General features: G+C 51.2%; 1 protein-coding gene across 3 annotated transcripts in view; it reads left to right on the top strand.

The window, feature by feature from the left end:
• Positions 1-23,448, top strand: part of IQCA1 (IQ motif containing with AAA domain 1) — a 146,529-nt gene that overhangs the window by 105,596 nt on the left and 17,485 nt on the right. For 2 of the 3 annotated variants that reach the window (XM_072796793.1, XM_072796792.1), the window contains 3 exons: positions 33-140; positions 3,774-3,973; positions 17,874-17,960. In XM_072796793.1, the coding sequence (XP_072652894.1) occupies positions 33-140; positions 3,774-3,973; positions 17,874-17,960 (395 nt within the window). Of the gene's footprint in view, positions 1-32; positions 141-3,773; positions 3,974-4,306; positions 4,743-17,873; positions 17,961-23,448 lie in introns of those variants that run through there. The other variant, XM_072796794.1, reaches the window with a different exon arrangement.

Raw genomic sequence — 23,448 nt, 5'->3', positions numbered from 1 at the left:
CACTGACTTATGCTCTGTTTCTGTTCCGCTAGGAGAGTACAGTTACTTGGGGACCACTCTTCGCCAGGTGTCCATAGAACCCATGCCTTCGCTCCTGGATGTCAGACAGCTCATCGCCCTGTACGGGATCTTGCCACTAGGTAAAGACTCCACACACTCGTGCTTTTCCAAGGAGCAGGGGTGCCCTTGCTTGCCACCTTTGGCAGCCTCGTCCCGGTGGAACTCTTCGTGCTGACAGTTTCGAGGGAGGGTAGTTCTCTGGCCACCCTGCATCCCGAGAGCACAGGAGGTTGGTGCTACCCGGGGCGGGGCACGTCGGCACCGCTTTGGCGTGCCTGCTTAACATTCTGGACTGAAGGTCCCGTCGGCAATCATCCGGAGAGATAATAACCCAAGCAAGCACCTGCAATTAAAATTAATCAAATTAGACAAAGGGCTAATGTTAGGCTTGCCTTTTACACACAGGCTTCTGTTACTCGGCCCTTAACAAGGCTGGCCTTTCATGAATCAGTGAAAGTGTATTTCATGCATCTGAAGGATCAGGGCTCCACCGGTTTTCAACGACATCCACTCTAACTGCTAAATACAATTCGACTGTGATTGTTCGGGCCAACGGACCAGAATTCTGCAGCGCGCCGACAGGTGCAGGAAGGGCGGGGCTCTTTGTCACAGAGCTATCTGCTGCTTTCCTTCGCCCTTATCATTTTAATAACTTTTTTTTATGTGCATGACCTGAGTCATCAGGGGCAGGAACCCCAGCCAGGCTTTGCTCTGATGGCAATTCTGAAATAGAAATCATGTTTTATTTGTTTGACTGGCTTTAAAACAGTATGGGAATCGTTTGGGCACTTATAATACTGTTCCTCTTTGACCTAGACCTACGGGCAAGAAATAGTTCATTCCTCTTTTTAATTTAATGCTGAAGTAGTAAGTAGAATTGGGAGTCAACATAAATTTCATATATATATATGGTATATATAAAATATATCATAAATAAGTATATGATACTTTGGGGGTCAACAAAACAAATATGCAATATTTATGAGGCCCATGCCAATAAAGTAATTAGCCACCAGCCCTCATCACAGCGTGATGGAAAGCAGTAGAGCAGAAAGCGCCAAGACCCAGCGTGTTTTTCATGGAACTCCTAGGACATGAGGGGGGCGGTGTGTTTGATCCTTGGCTTGAGGATAAAAAATGATGGATGTGGCTTCCAAACTGGCTTAAAAGCATCAGAAGAAGGATGGTCGAGATGCATCCCACTTGAGCCCTCCTGTTGTCAATGCGGATCCTGCAGTCGCTATGGGCTGCCCACCTCCCCCAGAGCCACCGGGCCTCTCTTCTCAGGACCCGTATGTGTGTTTGCAAGACCCAAAGAGGCCAGACGGCCAAGTACGTTCACAGGTCTGCTTTCAAGTGCTTCCTTTAAACTTCATAGATCTAGAAGGGTACCGTTACTACAAGGGACGTGTTTGTGGGCCCTGGTGTCCAGGTCACCACTGCCAGGACCAGCCCACCCAGCCCCTCTGCAGAGGGCCCTGAGGACACACCGTGAGGCCACTGTGCACCCTGGGCCAGGCAACGTAAGCACCTGGTGGCCTCCAGACCCCCCAGGAGCCTCAGCCAGGGCTCCCGGGATGAGGTATGAGCTTTCCAAGCCCCCTGGGCACATGAGGGAGCACCCAGGACGCATCTGGTCAGCATCCCCCCAGTCACCCTCCCAGAAATGTCACTGTCCCACAGAACATGGAGGGAGGAGGGCACTCACGGAGCAGAAGCAGGGTGCGGACAAGTTTTACACGCATCGTTTCAGTTCCCCACAGAATCAGTGGAGGTGAACATCCCCACGCTTACAGATGAGTGAGCCTTTCCAGGATCCTGAGGAATCTCCTCAGAGTCCGGGGTCAGAGGGGTGGCCGAGCAGGGTTTAGGAAGGATGCGGATCACCAGCCCCCTTGTGACTCTTCAATCCTCGGGAGCCGAGAGCCGGAAAGGGTAAATGCGCAGAGGCCCCGACAATCCCTCTGCCTCCCAGCAGTCCTGCGTATCTGTTAAATCTGCTGTTGAAAGGCGGGGTGAGCAGGAGAAGCCGAGGCCCGCGTGGCGAGGGTGCCCACACATCCGATCGGCTGTGCAGGGGCCCGCGAGGCCCGAGTGCAGAGGCCTGCCGGGACCACCACCTCCCCCTCTCTGAGTGACCCCGGTGACCTCGTCTTCCCGGGAGTGAATGGATCCCCCCACCCCGTCCTGCTGCTTCCCTCCTGCTGCCCCTCCCCGGATTCCGTCCTCACATGGTCCTCTCCGTGCTCCCTGCTTTCAGCCAGCACTCTTGGCAGATCTGCACCCCCAGCCGCCCCCCAGGGACCCCTACGGGCGGCATCAGTGTCCCTCCCCAGCCTCAGCTGCATCGCTGGTAACAACTGTCCGCCACTCCCCACTGCCTGCCTGACTTCCCAGCCCTCGTCTCTGCACGTTGCCCTGCTGTCCCCTCAGAGGCCAGCTCAGGTGCCACCCTCGCCCGGAAGCCGGGCCTGAGCCCCCTTCACCCCGCCGCCCCCGCCAACCTGACCTGGAGTTAGGTTCCTCTCTGAACCTTCTGTGGCTCGCTGGATCTCAGCACTCTTAGCCTCCCTTCTGGTCACGTCTGCTCGGGTTCAGCTCCCGGCCCGGCCATAAGCCCTGCACAGCAAGTCTGGACCCCTCCCCGCTGGAACCCCCTCCGGCCCCGGGACCAGGGGCTGCACGGCCTCCCGACGGACGGTGTCTGTCTCCCATCATGAGACAGAGAATCTCCATCACCGTGTGATGGTATCGTAGCCCTCGCCGGCCCCGAGTAGAGCGTGCCTATGCCATTGCATTTTCAACAGAACTCGCTCGAAACCGGTTCTCAAGTTTATGTTAGGGAACCATAAAAATTGTTTCCACTCCTTTGCTAAATTCCCTATACGTTTTCAGTTACCCCAGGGGGAGAAAAAGGCACAATAATAATTGTAATAGGAGTATATTTGCCGCCGGTCAGAGATGCCCAGTGGCTGACCGAAGCCGAGTCCCATGATAGTAGACGTTGTGACCACAGCACTTCCCAGGATCTCATTTTATAATTGCTTAGTGCAGCCCCGCGCTCCGCTTGTGTTCAGGACGACAGAAGACACTCAAGCCCGAGCCCTGGAGGACGTGGACAGTGCGACGGCCTCTGAGTGTCTGCGTGGTGACTCGAGGCACCCCGCAGCCCCGAGTCAGGTGGACTCTGTCCCCACTGCCGGGCTGGGACCCGGGGCCGAACTGCACCCAGCTCTGGGTTCTCTCCTTCCCCTCCTGCGAATCATAACGAACATTCTCAGCCCCGCGCCCCGACCGGCTGCGTGTCCACATTCCTTTCCCTAAGCTTTCAGAGAATGTCACACCACTGCCGACAAGCAGAGAAATCTGCGGCCCCCCCCCCAAAAAAAAATGCCAGAGGTAAGTTATGGCAGGAATGTTCTTTAGAATTATGAGTTGGAGGAAATTCTAGGGTGAGGGGCAGCAGGAAAGCCACATACAGAATAAGCAAAGAGATCCTGTGGTCCCACCTGGAGCCCTGACCTACAAATCAAAGGTGTCACGGGCCAACTAAGACGGTGAGGTGTGCCTCCGGGTAGAAATGCTTTGGACACATTCATCACTGTTGCAGAAACTGGGGTCACACCCTGCAGGGACAGCCTTGAGGGATCCCGGTCTCAGCGCCCCTTGGCTTCTCTGCGGGATTGTAGAGCCTGTGCCTCTGCATTTTGTAGGTTCTGCAACGGTGCACGAGAAAGCTCCTCTGGTGAAGTCCCTGCTGCTGGCAGGGCCATCCGGGGTAGGGAAGAAAATGCTGGTCCACGCCCTCTGCACGGAAACGGGCGCCAACCTCTTCAACCTGTCGGCAGCGAACATCGCTGGGAAGTACCCTGGCAAGAACGGCCTGCAGATGATGCTGCATGTGGTCGTCAAGGTACTTGTTGCATTTCTTGGTTTCCAGTCCTCCTCCCTGGTTCAAATCACATGTTCAAATCCCGCCGTTAATGTCCTTAAGCCAAGGAGCAGGGACCCTGGCAGATGGTTGCCTTAGGCTGACGCACCCATCTCTCCTGAACTCCCCCATCGCATCCTGCTGTGAGTCACTTCATCCTCGTCTGGCCGAGCATCCCACAGGGAGAAACAGCTTCTTCCTTTGTGTTAACCATCCCTGCTCCGCCGTCCAGATCAGCCTCCTCCCGCCACAGGAATCCTTCCTGAAATGCCCCTATCTGTCACTGAAATCATAAGCCACGATTTCTCTCTCCAGCTCCCTCCTTCCTTCCATAATGACGCCAGCCACTTGCATTTTGGGGTGATCTTACACGCATGGTGTAAGCTGCCAGGGTATGGTCCGTTGGGCACATCCGCTCCCCACACAGGTGAGACGGGGGAGCCTGCAGGAAGCTAAACTGACCACAGGGGGAGGTAAATGCTCCATGATTTCGGGGCTGGAGGATAGGATACCCTAAAAGATCCATGCACAACCCAGCCCCGTGATCTTAGGCGAGCTCTTCCCCTCCCTGCGCCTCTCTCGTACCACCAAAATGAAGCAATGATACTGTCAGCCCTAAAAGCAATGATTCTCTGATATTATTTAGATGTGGGTGATGATGGTAATGGGTAAGTGTTAAATAGGTAGGTGACAGACACATCGGGACACAATATGCATATATACACATAAGGATTATCAAGTTGTCAAGCACTCGGATACAGAACACTCATCTTTAATATTAAAACCTCACAGGACTTCATTGTTATTTCTTTGAGTTGGTTGTCCTTATGCTGTTCTATTCCATTGTAGTTGCTAGAACGCCAGATAAGCCAGCTTTGACTGCACAAAGATGCCCACCTAGCAAGGACTGCCCCGTACCTGGGGCGAGGTGTCAGCTGCGCATCAGCTCGGGGGCCCGGAGGCACGGATAAACGTGGGCGCTTGCCTGCTGCCCATAGGACTGCTTCCTTCCCCACGTCATGCTGACAGCCACAGTGAGGACGTGATGGCGATGGGATTTTGTTCTCCTGGCCACATGATCCCCACCACTGCGGCGAGTCCTGACATGGCCCCCCTCCCCTTTCCCCACCTGCTTGTCCTGCAGGAATCCATGGAGAGAGAATTTTGAAGAGCTGGGAGGTGGGAGGGGAGGAAGGCGGGTCGGGAGTTAAAGACCACTAAGCTGTTTAGGAGAGTGCCTCGCCTCGTATGGACCAGCCGTGTCGCCTCTTTGTGTTGTTACATTGCAGCCCCATGAACAGTCCATCCTCATCCCATTTACAGATAAAGACCCTGGGCCTCCAAGAGGTCCAGTAACTTACCCAAGGCCATGTGGCTGAGCTGGGGTTCAAACCTAGGTGCAGCTCTTCTTTGCCCTCCTGCACCATTTTTATTAAGGTAAAAATTATATATGGGGAAATGCAGAGATCTTAAGTGTACATCTCAAGTGCAAGCTTTGAAAAATGTACGCAACCGTGTAGCCACCATTTTCACGGGGTTGTTGGTCCTCATGTAACTTCTTTTTTGAAGTATCTATCAGGTCATTCACCTACTTTTCACCGTGTGGTTTGTCTTGTGATTTGCAAAAGTTCTTTGTATACTCTGGATGTGAGTTCTTTGCCAGACACACGTATTGCAAATATTGTCTCTTGTTCTATGACTTGCTTGTTCATTTTCTAATTTTTTTTTGTTGTTGTTTATTTGTCCTATCACCTACTGCCATAGGGTGTTGAAAGCTCCCACCGTGATCATGTATTTCTTCCTTTCATTCTGTTGGTTTGTGTTCACAGTCGTTAGGAGCTGTGTCCACATTTAGGATGGGGGTGACCTCCTGTTTGGTTATTTTATCATCATGAAATGTCCCTTTTTTGTCTCTGGCAATACTCCTTGTCCTGAAGGCTACTGGTCTCATACTATTAGAGCTACATCAACTTTCTTGATAACTCTTTTATTTTCAGTGTCTTTCTGGTTATGGTGCGTTTTCTGTGGACAGCACATAGGTGAGTCTTGCTTTCTTATTCACCCTGACCAGATACATCATTTATTTGGAGGCTTTGCCCATTTACACTAAATGCAGTTCTTCATATGGTCGTGTTGAGTCCACCATTTGCTATTTTGTTCTCCACTGCCCCATCTCTCCTTTTATTCTTCTGCTTGTTCTTTCCTGTTTCTTTTGGGGTAATGCTATACTTTTTATTACTTAATTTGGATTCGTTTATTGTCTTTTTAGCAAAGCCTCTTTCTTATTTTGTAGCAATTGCTCTACAAATTACAATAGTCATTTTTAACTTAGCACAGTGTGCACCAAGTTCATATTGTACTGTTTTACACAAAAATGTGAGAACAATATAATCCATTTGTTATCCTGTGACCTTTAGGTTTTTATCATACATTTTACATGTAGTAATATTATAAACACCATGATAGAGTGCTATTATTTTTGCATTATTTTTAAGACTATTACAAATGCAAATAGTCATTTGTCTCTTAAAGAAATTAAGGGGGGGTGGATTTAGCATTTGTATTTACTCTTTTCAATGCTCTCCATTCCTTTCTACCAATCCAAGTTCCCACCTGGTGTCATTTCCCTTTTAGCTGAAGGACTTACTTAGCATTTTTCTCAGTGCAGGTCTGGTGGCAACAAGTAGTTTTTAGCTTTCACTGGATTGATTGATTGATTGATTGATTGATTGATTTTTCAATGCCTTTATAACACCTCCATTTCTGAAGGCATGTTTTGCTAGATATAAAATTCTGGGTTATAGTTTTCTTTCCAAGCTTTAAAGATGTAACTCCATCATCTTCTTACCTCCTATTTCTGATAAAAAGTTATCAGAAATTCAAACCGTTGATCTCCTGTGTGTCATGTGTTATTATTCCCTGAATGCTTATAAGTATTTCTCTTTATTTTGGTCTCCCTCAGTTTTACTGTGATGTGCTGGATGCTCTTGTTTTTCCTCTGTACTTAAACTGCTTGTGGCTCACTGTGATCTTTAAATCCATAAATATATGTTTTATACCCAATTTCAGAAATTTTGGCCACTGTATCCTCAAATATCTTTTCTGCCCCATTCTCTCTCCTTTGGATGCTCTAATCACGTGTATATCTGACTGCTTGATACTGTTCCATGAGTCACTCACGTCTTATTCTCTCTAGCTTCCACATTGGATAATTATTATTAGTCTGTCCTCAAGTTTACTTACCTTTTCTTCTAATGTTGCCCATCTGCTCTTAAGCCTATCTTGTGGCTCCTTTTTTTATTCTAACATTTTGTTTTTCAGTTATGGGATTTAACTTTGCTTATTTTTATAGATTTTTATTTCTCTATTGCAATACTCCATCTGTTCATTCAACATGACTATCTTTTTCTTTAAGTTCTTGAACTTAAGAGGTGCTTTATAGTTCTTGTCTGCAAATTCCAATATTGGGTCATCTTGGAGTTTGTTTCTATTGACTTTTTTCCTTAACCGTGTCACATTTTCCTGTTTTTTCATATCATTAATAATTGTTATCTGTATATTAGACATCGTGGATGATATGTTGTTGGTACTCCAGGCATGCTGGGCTTTGTCCTGACAAGCAGCTAAATTACTGGCTGATGAGCTTGAGCTTGCAAAGGTTTTGTTTTCCATTTTGTTATTGTAAGTCTATTTTTATTTTGCCCTCAGTCTAAAGTGAATCTTTTAGTCCTAACACATCATTTTTATTTTAATGAGCCTTAAGTGGGAAGACTGGAGCGTTTAACAAGCACCTTTAACTTGGCAAAGGCTCAGATGTGTGCTTTTAATTTCCCAACTGTTGCTCTCCACTGAGCTTCTCAAAATCTTCTAGCACGCAAGCATGTTTCTGAGACTAGCCAAAGATGTGAACACAAGTTGGAATTTAAAGCCCAGCAGCCTGGCTTGTGGCCTCATATGCTTACCCACTGAGCTCTAAGCACTAAGTGCTTCAGAGGAAAAGTAAAAGAAACCTATCCTCTTGCCCCAACCCTGGGGAGAAAAAAACCCTAAATTCATTCATTCTTAAACATCTGATTGTTGACATTGTCAAATAACAGACAGAAGCACATAAATATTAGAATATTGGCATTTCATAAGCATCCGTATATACCAGAGCCTGTTCTAGCTCCTCTCTATGTATTAGCTCATTCAACCCTCACAACAACCTTATGAAGTAAGCACTATCATTACCCTTGCTTTACTGATGAGGAAACTGAGGCGTAAAGCATTTAAGTAATTTTCCTGGCTAGCAGTGCTTCAGTGTGAGCCCACACCATCTGGGTCCAGAGCCACCAAGCGTAATAACTGCATTGTTCTGCCTTTAGCTGAAGTAGAGCTGAAGTAAGCCTCTTCTCCCTCCTACCAAATGGCTCACTTGCTCCTGGCTCGACTCTAAAACAGAGCCAGTGATATGATCCTGAGGTTCTCTCTTCTCAAAAATAACTTCTCAAGGAGTAATTTTTTTCTGCTGCTGAGAGGTCATCTTGATATCAAGTAAGCTATCTTTGCATTTATTAGAATCATTGCATACTGACATGCAGGCCGCAAAATGCCAATTGTGAAATTATGAAAATGTGGAACAGTGTGTTTATCCACCCAGGCCACCCCATGTCAGAATGCCTGACACATACCTCATTAAGCCTCACCTTTACCATGTATATAACTGATTAATGAAAGACACAAAGGTCTCAGGAGTGGGAGTCATTCAATTAAAAATCATGTGCAGTGAGGCCACTGTGTCCTAGCATGACTGACAGAGCAGCTATCTGCATTGCAAAGAGATATTTGCTTTTAATTAACCAAAGAAAAGCAGGAAATTATGCCTGTGCTGAAAAATCAAGGGCAAGAAGCCATAGTGTATTCCTGTGTTATGTGAGCCAGAGAATAGGCTGTGGCTTGTGTGCGGCAGACTATGGATCTTCAGCATTTGCCGGAGAAGTGAAATACAACAGAAGGGCCTGTTACTCATCATGTCTCCTTATAAAGAATTCTTATCCGTGAATTAATCTCTGGGAAGTCAAGAATGTGATTCTTAGGAAACCGATCATGACTGCACACTTCTGGCTGGTGGCACTTAGGGCTTCACCCAGCAAACTCTACATGCATGAAAATGTAGAAATGCACCTCCGATTTATTTTCATGGGTTCAAATTCCAATCCATTTTTATCATTATTTCTTGTGGGTTCCTTTGTTTCACACACAATAATTCTAATAGATTAACAGCTTAGATAAGGAGTTTCTTGAAGAAATGCGTTTACTGTACAAGTAAACCACTATTGTCTAAAACGCCCTCCCAGACTAAAGCTACATGTGGAAAAGAATACACACCTACTTAGCAGGGAAATGTTAGAAATATATCTAACAAGAAATGTGATAAACGATTACTATTTAATACATATTTTGTGGACAAAAGAAGTTATCAAGGAGGAGCACCAGGGTGGTCCAGTCGGTTAAGCATCCAACTCTTCGTTTCAACTCAGATCGTGATCTCAGGGATGTGGGATAGAGCTCCGCATTGGGCTCCATGATCAGTGTGGAGTCTACTTAAGGTTCTCTCTCTCTCTCTCTCTCCCTCTGCCCCACTCCCTGCACTCTTGCTCCCTCTCTAAAATAAATCTAAAATAAATAAATAAATTTTTAAAAAGAAGAAGAAGAAGGAGGAGGAGGAGGAGGAGGAGGAGAAGAAATCAAGAAGGTGAGGCACCAGCCTCCTCGGGTCTTCATGACATTACATCAGGATGGAAAAGCAGGAAGGGCTTTCATCTGGCCTGAAGTCTGGCACATGCTAAGGGGTTTTACACACACTTTCCTTTTTAACTGCACCAGTCTCTGATGAGGCTGGAATTTAAGTCTCCATTTTGCAGACAAGAAAAGTGAGGCTGACAGTACTTGCTATGACCCAAAATTCAAATTCAGGCTGGCATCTGAATTTAAGTCCACTTCTGACCCCACTGAGCTGTCCCATGGCTCACGACTGGCCTCCAGGGGAGGGAAGCTTCCATCCTTCCCAGGCTGTGGCTGCTGTGACCCTCATGGTAACCCAAGGGCAAGGGCATTCCTGGGTCAAAGTGTCTGATGGGGACACTTCAACATGAGAAGGTGAAGAACTAGAAGCCACCGCATACTGTTGGCACCCTGGCAGGTTTTGACGACTTCCAACTCCCCCCTCATCCAACATCCCCTTCTCCTGACCCTCTGTCCTTCCCATGAGAAGGGGAAGGCAGAAGGGAGGCCAGCAGAGCCAGGAAGGCAATCCAGGCAGAGAACGCCTTGTCTCATGCTCTGGATCTTGGGAGAGATGTCTTCTCCTCCCTGTGGTCCTTGAGTCCTCCCTCTCTTCCAGTGTGGGCCAGACTTAGAGGGAGGCCGCCCCTCAGACCCGGCGTCAGGTCTAAGCCGCAAGGCCCATACTGGCTTGCATATCTGGACAAAAAGGAAGCCGTGATGTTGTTCGAGCCTTGGCATCACCCACCAGGGGCTCCTGGTTGGGTTCACAGCCAACAGCCTATGGCCGCATGCCAAGGGTTCTTGCCCAGATGTCCGGGAGTCAGGTGATGGAGAGCCCAGCCAATTATGTTTCTATAGCTCATGGAAGCTTATACTCCTGGTTAACAACCCAAGCAAAGGTATTTTGCTGTGTGTGGATGATTTTTTTTAAAAAAAACACACATATGTAATAAATGTGATAACTATGGGAGTCGTCTTCACAAAGTAGAATTCAATAAGGATAAAGCAAACACCTATCACACCTGACCGCAAAACACAGATCTGCTCCCATGAAAGAAAGGAAGGAAGGAGAGGGGGAGTGAGAGGAAGGGGGAACAGAATTTATGAGCTCTGATGCAGCACCAGGTATGAAAATAAAAGAGAGGGGCCAATGATGCTAAGTCCTGAGTGAGTCTGCTGTCACAGGGCCAGGTCACCTTTCACTGCATTATGAGGAAATTTCAGGTTGAGGAAGGCAGTGCACATGGACACTAAAACCTTTTTTTCCCTAGCATGGACATTATATTTTAGAGCAGTTTTAGGTTCACAGCAAAGGTGAGCTGAAGCTACAGAGAGTACAGTGGACTCCACAGGGAGGGAGGGCCCCAGACCGTGGATGCCTCAAGCGTCATCTGTCAGTAAGGGATGTGCAGGCGTTCTGTGGGCTGTAAATCACCATAAATATGGTGTCCATCTGCTCTTGTTCCAGGGAAGGCTAATGGGGATGGGCTAGGACCAGGGTCAATCCACAGGTATTAAAGAATTGTTAACCAATTTGGAAACACCAAAATCAGGGAAGGTCTCGAATGTGGCTAGAATGTGCCATGGGAAGTTGAGGACGGCCATGCACATAGGCTTTAACCCCGTGCTGCCCAAAGTTGGCTCAGTCAGTGCAGTTTGGTGTGAAACCATTAGCCCTAGTATGGCTGGAGTGAGCTGGGGAGGAGAAGGGGTCCCAAAGGGAAGTCCAGGTGGTTTGTAAGCCTAAGGCCTACCAGCATTCAGACAGCTTCCGCTTGAATACAGCCTGATGATTAGTAATAGCATCAATGTGTTCCTGTGGCTAACACTCACTTGATTCTCCCCACAGCACCTGCCACAGGCTATCCACTGGACCTGTATCTTTGCTCCTTCCTGGTCCTCTCCTCTACCTCAGTTTACCCTCTTTTCCATACAGGGTCAGCCCAGCCAGGCTTCTGATTCTTGAGTACACCTCTGTCCTTCTTTTGAGTATCATTTATGGTTTATCCCAGCTAACATCCAGTGAGGACTTGAAGTAATTTCTGCAATCTCAAAAGAAATGCAAGGAAACTGAAATTTTAATTATTTTTAAATAGTGGAAATACAGAACAAAATGCCTTTAGATGTTAAGTGTTTAGACAATCCAAGTGACTCTAGTCTGGGAACATGAGCCTCCCTCCTCCCCTAGTAATGCACACCTCTCCAACTCCTCCCCAACATGGCAGCAGCTCACTGGTAGCTGCCTCCCTGTCCCCAGCAATTCCTATTCAGATACAGAAACTTCATACTCTATGCAGATAGGGACCATATCTCTCAATCCCCAGACACTCCTGTCTCCCACCACTGAGCTTGATACATCACAGCTTGATCACACCACAGCAAGTGATTGGATGGATGGATGGATGGATGGATGGATGAAAGGAAGGAAGGATAAATAGATGGAAAGATGAGTGGGTAGAGGGATGGGTGGATGGTGGATGGATGGATGAATAGATAGGAAGATAGACAGAAGGAAAGATGGAAGGGTGGGTGTGTAAGTGGATGGATAGATGGATGGTGGATGCATAGATGGATGGTAGGTGGATGGATAGATGGATGGTGGATGCATAGATGGATGGTAGGTGGATGGATAGATGGATGGTGGATGCATAGATGGATGGTAGGTGGATGGATAGATGGATGGTGGATGCATAGATGGATGGTAGGTGGATGGATAGATGGATGGTGGGTGCATAGATGGATGGTAGGTGGATGGATAGATGAATCGTGGCTGCATAGATGGATGGTAGGTGGATGGATGGATGGATGGATGGATGGATGGATGGATGAAAGGAAGGATCAGTGGGTGGGTGGATAGATGGGTGGATGGATGAATGAAAGAAAGGAAGGATGGGTGGGTAGATGGATGGATGGGAGGATAGATAGAAGAAAAGAAGGAAGGGTGGGGGTAGGTGGCTGGTTAGATGGATGGTGGGTGCATAGATGGATGGTGGGTGGATGGATAGATGGATGGATAGATGGTAGGTGGGTAGGTGGGTGGATGAATGGGCAGATGGCTGTGTGGGTGGGTGGATGGAGGGATGGATGGTTGAGTGGATGAGTGGAGTGAATGGCCCTTTTCAGTTTGATAAACTGAGACTCAACCATTGGGAAAAAAAATAGCTGGTTTTTTTTGTCAAGTTCTCTAAGGCAAGCAAAATAGGACATTTTCAGAGAGAACTTCCAAAGCTTCCAGGAGTCACTTGGGTAAATCATATTAGTAATTCAAGCATGCCACACACAAACAATTTTCATTGTGGGGCTATCATATTGTAACCCAAGAGAATCTAATCCTGATGGTGAATGTTTGACAGCATTTCTTTAGAGATTAAAAAAAAAAATTAAAGCCAAAAAAAAATCAAAGCCATAAAACTCTCATGAAAGGAGAAGTCTTTAATTGTTTGATAGAGCTCCCCAGAATATGAAAAAGCACATGTTGGTGGAAATTCATCTTCCTCCCAGAATTGACATGAAACTGAAAACCTGTGGTTATATTTGATAGGACTGAAGAGCCCTCTACTGGCAGCTGAAATAAACTGTCCTGTGTAACTTCCGGAAAGTTCAATTATGAATTAATTACATCTAATTGCCCATGACCTCAAACTATCTGTGGATAGTTTAAATGAAGGCTTTTCATTGCTAAATGAAAATTAAAAGAGCAAAGGATACCATTTTTCATTAACAAATTGGCAAAGAGTTTTTTATTGTTTTATTTTTATTGTTAATACTCGTTAAGTGTAGAAAAACAGGTACACCTATCTACGGCTGGAGACACTGTAAGCAGAGAATCTCCAGGAGGGCAGGTTGACGATGAAGGGGGAAAACGTGAAAAACACAAGCCCTGAGACCCAGCAGCTGTGGATGTGGCCTCATTCTAAGGGAATGACCCTTCCTGCACCCCCAAACTCTTTGAAGCCCTGGTTAATTTTGTAAGAAGGCAGAAACCTTCCAAAGGTTCAAGAACAGGAGTTTCGATCAATATATTATGGGACTTTGTGTTAAAATGATGTTGGAGAACTAAATTTCATGTTGGGTGAACCAGAACGTAAAGCAGTGTTGGGAAACAATCTGATTTTGGGAAATAATGCACGTCGAAGACGGTCTGTAAAGACAGGAAACGTCTGACAATTCACTTGAACAGAGGAGGCAAAGAGTCTGTGTGCCTCAATAGGCATTCTGAAAATTTTGCTAATGAATACTGCTTTTGCACAGCAATAAGAAAGGACGGAATTTCCACGAATTTCCATGTTCTCAAAGCTTGGTCTGTCCGCCCTTTGTATCTGCCAACCTCCCTTGTCTCACAGACGTGCAGCCTGCGCCGGCGGCCATCCTCCCTCTCGCTCCCTCGGAGGTCATCCTCTCCCGACTCCCCTCCCATCCCACGCCACCTCCCATCTCCGTGCTCCCCATCCTTTTGTGAGAACGCTCCCTGTAGGGTCCCTGCCGTGCACGCCTCAGCCGCCGTCACCTGGCTTCTGTCCCCTCCACGCCCTGCCAAGGCCCCCAGTGACCTCCAGACTGCCAGCCCCTCGGGCCAGCACTAGCTGCGTTCCCCATTCCCCTCCTGCACCTCGGACCTCCCTGGGCTCTGGGGCGGCCCCCCTCTACCCTGAGCCCTCCGGCTCCATCAGCGTCCTCACCCCCTGGGCCCACTCCATAGCCCTCGCCGGGCCCAGCCACCCACCTCCTCCACTGTGAGCTCCTGCCTTCCGTTCCCACGTGCCCACCAACCAATTTCCCAGTTCCCCGGGAACAGCTGCCCAGCACCTCATGCTTCACACACCCACCGGTGGGATTTCTCTATGACACAACTGGGATCAAAGTTCTTGATTCAAGTCCCTCAGACTCTCCATAGCCTCCAGGATAGAAGCAAACTCCATAGGATGGCCACGGCCTTTATGATGCCTTTGTGACCTCAGGCAGCCCCACGAGGGCACACTTAGCCCTGCTCCCTGGCTCGGGTCTCCAGCATGGCCAGTGCGTTCCCCTCTTCAGGCTCTGTGATTTCCTAGAAGCCACTAGAAGCTCAGTCTGCTTGGATCTTTATCTGCAATCTCCATTCTTGGTCACCTGCCTGATCCACTTGTCCCTCTTTCTGTCATTAGTGGGCCTTGCTGACATCCCATTTGCCTCGGGCCGCCCTCCCTTCCCACGGGCAGGTCCTTGAGGGCAGGGACCCCAGCACCACGCACAGCACCGGGCACATCAGAGCTCCTCTAGAAGCGCTAGTGAAGCAAGAGTCACGAGGACCGCTCTCATCCTACATTCTGGTGGGAATGGGCATCGTGTCTACCACGGCGACAGGCCCTTCCAGGCCCAGGGGTGTCGTGCAGACAGGTCCCACCCTGGGGTCCAACCTTTGTCTCACGCTGGTGGGTGTGTTACCCTGTTGTCTGCCTCAGCGACCTCCTGTGTTAAGGGGGACACGCTGGGACACGCTTGGCACCATGTGCAGCACGCGGTGAGGAAGGGCAGAGGCGCGGCGGTGGGAGATGGAGGCAAATGATTATTCCCTGGATTGTTCTTGCCCAAGAACTTACTGGGGAAACCTCTGCTGCTTCCTTTGGTAAGAACGGAGCCCTTCCAAACCACGTCGCCACCAGGGTCCTCCACACAGCCCTGTGTGGCCCCAGCGCAGGTGCCCGGTCCCGTCAGAGCCATGCGGGCACAGGTGCGGGTGACAAGCACAGGAAATGCGGAACTGGCCTGGGGCCTCGGGGGGGGGGGGGGGGCACCGCCAAGTTCACGGACAGCTGTCCGCCCGCACAGCCCATGCAACGCCGATGACCAGCATGATCCTAAATCAGGTGCTGGAAGTAAGAAGGACGCTAAGTCACCCCGAGCTGTGGGGACGCCAGTCACCGAGGCTCACGTTGCTGAGAGGCCGAAGGAGGCGAGGCCCAGGGAGGCTCCCGATGCTCCCCTGCGCGTTTCCATCCAGCCGAGCGGCGCGGAGCACGGAGCCATGAGTGGGAACCGTGGGAAAGCTCCCGCTGGCCGCGCGGACACGGGACAGACAGGGTGGGGGGGACACCGAGGCCCGCTGCTCTCGCCGCCGCACGACTGGCCCAGGACCGCAGACGACGCTGGTCTCTGTAAGGACCGTCCTGCGGCGCCCTCCTGCCCTGAAGCTGCGATCTGTTTTAAGAGGGAGCGGGGAGAGTAAGACTGTGCCTTTGTCATGATCAAGTGTCTCTTTCCTAAGAACTCAGAAGCCCGCATCTCGTTTTCTTATTCTCCTCGGGGGCTGGAAGTAGGGACGCTTTGGGCTTCCAGGAGCTCAACAGTGGCCGGGGGAGCCCGCCCTGCGGCCCCACGCAGCAGGCCTGCCAGGCAGCGGAGCCAGGGGCCCACAGCCCGGGGCCCAGAGAAGGAGCAGCTGCCCCGGGGGGCGCCCAAGGGTGTGGCTCCAGGACAGGGGGCACCTGCGGGTGTCGGTCGAGCTTCCCGAAGACTCTGCAGCTGCAGCCCCACGGCGCCTCCCGCTGCTGCCCCTTCCTAGCTGCGTGCGGGTGGACAGCTCGCTTCGCGTCCCTCTGCCAAGTTTTGCCGTCCGTGGTCCCGGTTGAGCAGAGTGGCACCTGCTGCCGGGGCCGTGGCGTGACTGAGTCATCAGCAAGGGGAGGACGGGCCGCGTCCCTGTCGGCCTTGTGCAACCCATGAGGCCCTGGCCAGGCACATGGCTGCTCCCCAACTCACACCCGGCCACGCCGCCTGGGAATTGAGATCACAATTTGCGATTCTAGATTCTTAAACTCTATGGCTCTGTGTCTAAAAACTAGAGGCCTGTGGCACCTGAGGGGCTCAGTCGGTGAAGCATCTGCCGTGGGCTCAGGTCACGATCCTGGGGTCCTGGGATCGAGTCCCACCTCAGGCTCCTGGCTCAGGGGGGGAGCCTCCCTCTCCCTCTCCCTCTCCCTCTCCCTCTCCCTCTCCCTCTCCCTCTCCCTCTCCCTCTCCCTCTCCTCTCCTCTCCCTCTCCCTCTCCCTCTCCCTCTCCCTCTCCCTCTCCTCTCCTCTCCTCTCCCTCTCCCTCTCCTCTCCCTCTCCCTCTCACTCTCCTTCTCCCTCTCCCTCTCCCCCCTGCTCATGCTTCGTCTCTCTCAAATAAATAAAAATTTTTTAAAAATCTTTTTTAAAAAATGAAAACTAAAGGCCTACCAAACAGTGGTCGGCTCGTCCTGCTTCCTTCCTGGACATGCTGGTGAGTGTGAGACGGGGAAGGCACACAGCCAGGCACCCGGATTGAGTTCCATGCACGCCTGTCTTTAAGCGTGTGCAATCTGCTCCCCCTGGTACGTGATGCTGGGGAAACAGCCATGGCCACAGTGCCCCCGGCGATTTTTCCACCATTTATTAAACACCTATCTTGGTTACGACTCACACCTGCTGCCTTAATGATGTTTTAAGAAAGATAAAAATAGGAGTACATAACACTATATTTGCTGTGACCGGAGACGGCTTTGATCCATCACAATTTTGCACAAAGCACAAATTGTTGCAAAAATACCCGAACTTTGCTATCCTGCGGGCACTTTGAAGAGATTGTTCGGCGCGTGGCAATTATTCACGGGCCCACGGTAAGTCCCAGCGCCGTCGCGAAGCCCTGCCTGCTGCTGCGGGGGGAGGCTCAGAGCCACCTCCCAGGCAAAACCTCCGCCACAAAGCACAGCCCCACGGAGGTGAACAAATGGCATCGCGGGGGCCCTTGAGCTGACACAGCCTCCCTCCTGATGAGCGAGTCTGAATGAACCTGGGAGCAGCAAGTAGGCTGTAATTAAAACTCGAGGCCCCAGTGCCCGTGTGTTTGCAGCGGAGAACCATCGGTTTATTTCAAGCCACCCTGACTCGAGGCTCCGGGTCCTAGAGCAGAATGTGCGGCCCTGGCGTGTGTCCCGCGTGGGAGGTGGGAGGGGAGGCAGGTGGCGCCCCGGCCCTGCTGGTGCAGCGGAGCCCCCCCAGCCCCCGGCCACCCCGGGGAGCCGCGTCGGGGGCGGGGGGCCACCACACCCTGCTGTTGGTTGGGGACCGGAGACACATACACATGCATTCACAGCCAAGGCTCTCTTCCCGGCAGGTGGCCCGCGAGCTCCAGCCCTCCGTGGTCTGGATCGGAGACACAGAGAAAACCTTCTACAAGAAAGTCCCCAGTGCAGAAAGGACGGTGAGGCTTCTAGATCTTTCTTCACTCGACCTTTTCTTTCCCCCGCGGGGACTCTTACCAGGGACTGTCTCCACTTTCCAAGAACGTCCTCTTGAAGGGAGGAAGGGAGTGAAGGGGCAGCCGTCTCGTGCTGTGTACACGTCTGTATTTGAAACCCGTCAGTGGTCTGATTTTACGAGGAATAATTTAGGGGAAAAAATGAAGGAAAGTATGGAAGGAAGCGGTGGGGGGAAGAAGAGCTTTGGACCACGCATGTGACTCAGAGGTAAGAAACAATTCAGAGAATTTGGCTTGGTTGAAGCAAATGGCACACATAGGAGTTATTATTAGGATTTCCTATTGTTCATAATAATAAATAGCAAAGGCCTGAAATTTATGAACAAAGACCTTTGACAGAACTGCTAAGTGCCTGCGTTTGGGGCCCCCAGGGAGCCCGCTCTCAACTCCTTCCTTCCTTCCTTCCTCTGTTTCTCTCCTTTAGAAGAACCCTCCTCCCCCCGAACTTCCCCCCCCCAACAAATCACCAGCAAATTTCCCACAAGTTAAAAAAAAAATTGCAGATACACATGATTGTTATTCCACATCAATTTGCACCAAAGCAAATAGTGGTTAACTGTGAATTTCTGATTAAATTCATAAGGATTTTAATCACTTTCGATGCTTATGTATTATACATCATTTTTAGCAGGTAGAGATGATTTGGATAAAGAATGAAAGCTCCGTCTTTTCTTCCCCCAAATGAGCCTTGATTGCCCTGTCATTTCAGAAACTCTTAAGAGGGCTCATTCATTATTAAATCCGGGAATCTGGGAGTTCGCTCCCTCTGCTGGCCACGCTGCCGCACATCCGTGAACACAGAAGGCAGGGGTTCCTATCAATGAGCCGGCTCAGAGACCTCCAGAGACGTGCAGGGCGAGTGTCGTGCCAGGTGTCACTCACCCAACGTCGTCAGATAACGGGCAAGGGCTCCGCACGCCCGCACTGGGCATCAGCCTGGGGAGCTAGGAGCCGGGACTTGGGGCTCGTTCATTCATCCTGTGTGTCTGTGAGCAAGTATCCTAAGCTCTCTGAGCAGCCACTTCCTTGGCTACGTCGTTACAGGGCTCCAGAGAGTGCAGCCTCCAGTTTACGGGGCGCCCCAGCGCTCTCGGCCGTGACCCCGCGCCCCCACCCCGCGGGCTGTGGCTTTGCTCTCAGCAGTCCTCTGCACACCTGAATCCGTGCGGAACAAGGCGAATGGGAAAGCTGATGTGTAAGAGAAGCCAGAGGAGTCCCGGGGGAAGGGCCGATGGCCTGAATGACACACGGGCTCAGCAGCCACCTCCCACACCGCCTGAACCCCCCCACTACTGCTGATTCCAAGAGCCTCAGCCCAAGCTCCGGTTCCTGCAGGGCCCCGGATACATGTTCCTCCAGCAAGAAATTAAGGCCTTTGGTGGCAGAGACTTTGCAGTGGACGAATCGGATCTCTCTCCTGTCCAGCTCTGCATTCGAAGAGCCCGTCGTCTGCGGGGGGACCTAACTGTGCTAACGCGCAGGAATCACACCCTCAGCTGAGTCCCAGAAGTCCTGAGGGACAACAAGCAGAGGGGTCCTCGGGTCCCCTAACGTCCCCAGGGCCGGCTGGGTGGCCCGAGCCATCCCAGGCACAAACAGGGCCGTAGGAGGAGAGTGCCGAGGTGAGGGGGGATCGCTGTGCACATCCCCCAGCTGTACATGGGAACGTGGTCCCCACTCGCCCCCCATGTCCTGGGCCTGCCTTCCTGGGAATCTGGGGCCAGGGCGGACCCAGCTCTGCCCTCCCTCCCCACTCTCAGCCTCTGACTTATGCCCCTACCAGGTCCCTCAGCTGCCAGGGCCAGAGCTGCCTTGAGCACTGGCCACCCCAGGGAAAGCCAACAGCCTTCCCCCTCCCGTGCTCCAGCCTCTGTCCCAAAGGCTCCACGACCCCAAAGGCACTGAGGCACAGAGAAGAAAGTCCATACCTGCTACCATGTCCACCACCCAGAGCTACAACACAAGCAGCACCCCGCATGTGAGGGGTCTCGGAATCTCCCCCTGAAACAAACGCCTCCCTCACAGTGACTTACTCCCCCCTCGATGCCTCATCCTTTAGGTTAAGGCTCCCAAGGTGGTAAAATGTACGAGGATCACCCCGTCCTGAGCAGCAAAGCAAGAGAGAAGTCCAGACTGGCTGTGATGTCTACGGATCTTGGGGAGCTGAGCTCCCGGGGGCAGGGACCCCAGGCCCCACACCCAGGACGGCTGGGAACAGAAGAAGAGGTTCCCAGGGGCACGACTCCTATGTCGGGGAAGCTCCCAGCAACTGGTGGAAGGAGCCAGTTCTTCCCCCATTTTGCACAAGAGCACAAAGGCGGCAAGAGAGCCTCAGCAGGCCGGGGAAAGTGCGGGGACCCAGAAACAGGTTTGTCTGAATGCAGAGGCCCAGCCCCCCGTGCGGAGGCATTGCCAGTCCACCCTCCCGCGGGCTTCCAGCCACCGCACCTCATCAGCCCCCGGCCGCTCCAAACCACGTCCTGCGAACTGCCCATGGGGCCTCCGATCGCAAAGCCCGGGCGCCCTGCTCCAGAATTCCTGCACCACTGCCCACTTCCCCTCCGGTCGTCCTCAACACCCCGAGAAACCCTTCACCTCTAGACTCTGGGGAACCGCCAAGCCCCCCGCGGGCCCCACCCAGGCCCGGGCCCCTCCCCTTCTCGTCCTCCTGGGAGCAGGGCCACCCTCCCCACCGTCTGCGGCTCCAACAGCCAGTCAGCTGTTTGGGGACGACGCGAAGACAGCAAAGAATGAGACCAGACAGGCGGCGGCTGCATTTTCTGCACCATTACCCTTCGTTCCTCCATCCAGCAGGAGCCTTCCCGACATCGCGGGGGGCCCCCACGCGGGAAGCTCTTGCTTTGTTGGTGCTGGTGCAGCGGGGTTTTGCGGGGCCACCTCAGAACGGCAGCTGGAAGTGGCCGCGTGGATGCTAAGTGCTAATTGGAAACTGCCCGCAATAACACTGTTGTGCGGGGCCTGGCGGGACCAGCCGCAGGGGCGGTGGCCGTGGAGGTGGCCAAGTGACTGTGGCTGGCGTGCCGGATGGGCGCCAGGGTCTCGTGCATAACGGGGGGAGGGGGGGGCTCTGAGCTGGAGCCGGGGGCGCCCGAGTGCAGGGGAGCGCTGATGGAACGGACCTGCCTTCTCTTTTCATCCCCTCCTCCTGGGACTCCACCTCACCAGCAGCAAGGATGGCACCCTGGCTGCGGCCCAGGATCAACATTTGTTATCCAAACAGGCTAATTAAGTCCAGGTGTCCCTGCCACTTCGGGACATGCAGGTAGCAACACCATCTGCCTCTGAACCAGCAGGCCACGCCGCCGTCACCATGGCAACTCGGCTGCGGGGATGGGCTCGGACCGCGCAAGCTTGTCTCTCACCAGGCAGAGTGGCCCTGGGATCAGTCCTCCTTCCACCAGCCTTTGGGCAGCTCCCACGCGCACCCTGCACATCCCAGTCACCCACCACCTGCCTTGTTCTCCAGCAAACGTCTAAAAAAGACCGGTCTATTCTCACCACCCTCACTCACTCCGCAACCCGCCACCGTCTGTTTGCTGCCCTCCAACGCCATGGAGACTGCCCTCAAGAAGTTTTTCTTTGACATCCGTTTTTCCAACAAACACTTTGGTTCCCTTGCTCTTCCTTTATGCCGTGTTCAAGATGGATACATTCCACCATTCTGTAAAACCCTCTTCCCTTAGCTTCCGTAGCCCTGGCCGCCTCGTACCCCCACCAACACTTTTCTCTGAGTCTCCTCCTTCCGTGTCTTCTTCGGTGTCTCATTCTGTGTCTTCTGTGTTTCCATCCCAGGCCCATGGCCCAGTTCTATCTCCTTGCCCTCATTGGGCACCATCTCATGTCAAGAAAAATCACACCCAAACCAACGACTGCCTCACTCCATCCCCAGCCCAATGCTCTCCCAGAGGCTCAGATGCAAGCATCCGTGGGAACCTCCCGCACCCTGCTGCAAAGCCTGCCCAGACTCCTCTCCCTCACTACCCGCTACCCAAACTGCTGCTGCTCCTGCATTTTCAAAAGGTTGGTTTTATTTGAAATAACCACTCTTCATCAGAGGGCTTTGGATTCACTCTGGTAAAAAGAGCCCCAAATATCACCAAACTCTCCAAGCCTCACCTAAGTGCGGTGGATTATTTCCTGGCACAGGTATAGACATTCCTATGAGGTCTCTTCTCCTAGGATCTCAGCAGAGGGCTTCCTTCAAGGGGCATGGCACCTAGAAGGCATCTTCTCAGAGCTAAGCAGATGAAGAACTATCATCTAATACAATGGAAACTCATGGGAGCTTTATACACAGTCATTTTGAGCTCTGTTGGCAAATTGCTAGTTTCCTCTCAATTGCAAAGCCCCCAGTTTTTCTGTCTCTTCCTTTTAAAAACCTGTGTCCTCAATAGGGCAAAACTGACATCGTTTGCCACCAGCACTTGTATTTCAGACTAAAACACCAATTATCCCTTACTAAGCTCATTAGTAAGCACATTATGCACATTATGCCGTGCAGTCCTCACAGCGTCCCTGTAAGTTAGGCTCCGTGATTATCCCCATTTCTCAGATGTAGGAACTCAGGTTCAGAGAAATTGAGCAATCTATTCAAAGTCACACAGCTGTTAAGAGCAAAGCCAAGACTGCGATAAAATATATCTGTATCAAAATCTATGCATTTTAACATTTGCCATATCATCTACCTGTTATTATGGAGGGCTTTTCTTTTCTTGGGCTTTTCTTTTCTTTGATGAGGAGGGGAGGGAGTTTGCACATAGGCTGACCCCCAGGTTAAGTTCAGTATTAAAGAAAAGTCCCAGGCCCCTGGGTGGCCCAGACGGTCAAGCCTCTGCCTTTGGCTCAGGTCCTGATCCCAAGGTCGTGGGATCGAGTCCCACAGTGGGCTCCTTTCTCCACAAGAAGCTTGCTTCTTCCTCTGGCTCTACCTCCCTCTCTCTCTCTTTCTCTCTCTCTCTCTCTCTCTGTCTCTCACAAATAAATTAATAATTTTTAAATAAAATAAAAATAAAAAATAAAGTGCCAGCAAATGCCCCTCCCTGTCCCAGGACAGCCCAGTGTCTGCATCTGAGAGATGGCAGGTTTCTAAAAAGACTTAGGGTGGGGATTAAGGAGCAGCCCTTTCATGAGCAGGTCTTCATCCTCATTGTCAGAGCTATCTGTTTCTAGGATTCCAAGAACTCTCATTCTATCATCCCTCTCCTGTGCTTTCCCCTCTTTTAAGCTCCTCTGTTCTCCTGGGTGGAATCATGCAGGGCCATTGCTTCCTCCTGGTGGAGCTGGAGCAGGCTCCACATTCCTGTGGGTGCAGGCGGAAATGATAGGAAGATGCCTGGTGGTCTGGCCTCGGGCCCAGCCTCCGGGATTTATTTTGCTGTAAAAATTCCATCTCTCCCTCTGCTGTGAATTA

Source organism: Canis lupus, chromosome 24 (genome assembly GCF_048164855.1).
Source record: "Canis lupus baileyi chromosome 24, mCanLup2.hap1, whole genome shotgun sequence".
NCBI classification, from domain to species: domain Eukaryota; kingdom Metazoa; phylum Chordata; class Mammalia; order Carnivora; family Canidae; genus Canis; species Canis lupus.
Note: the sequence above shows the minus strand (reverse complement) of the source record. Positions and strands in the feature narration are given on the sequence as shown.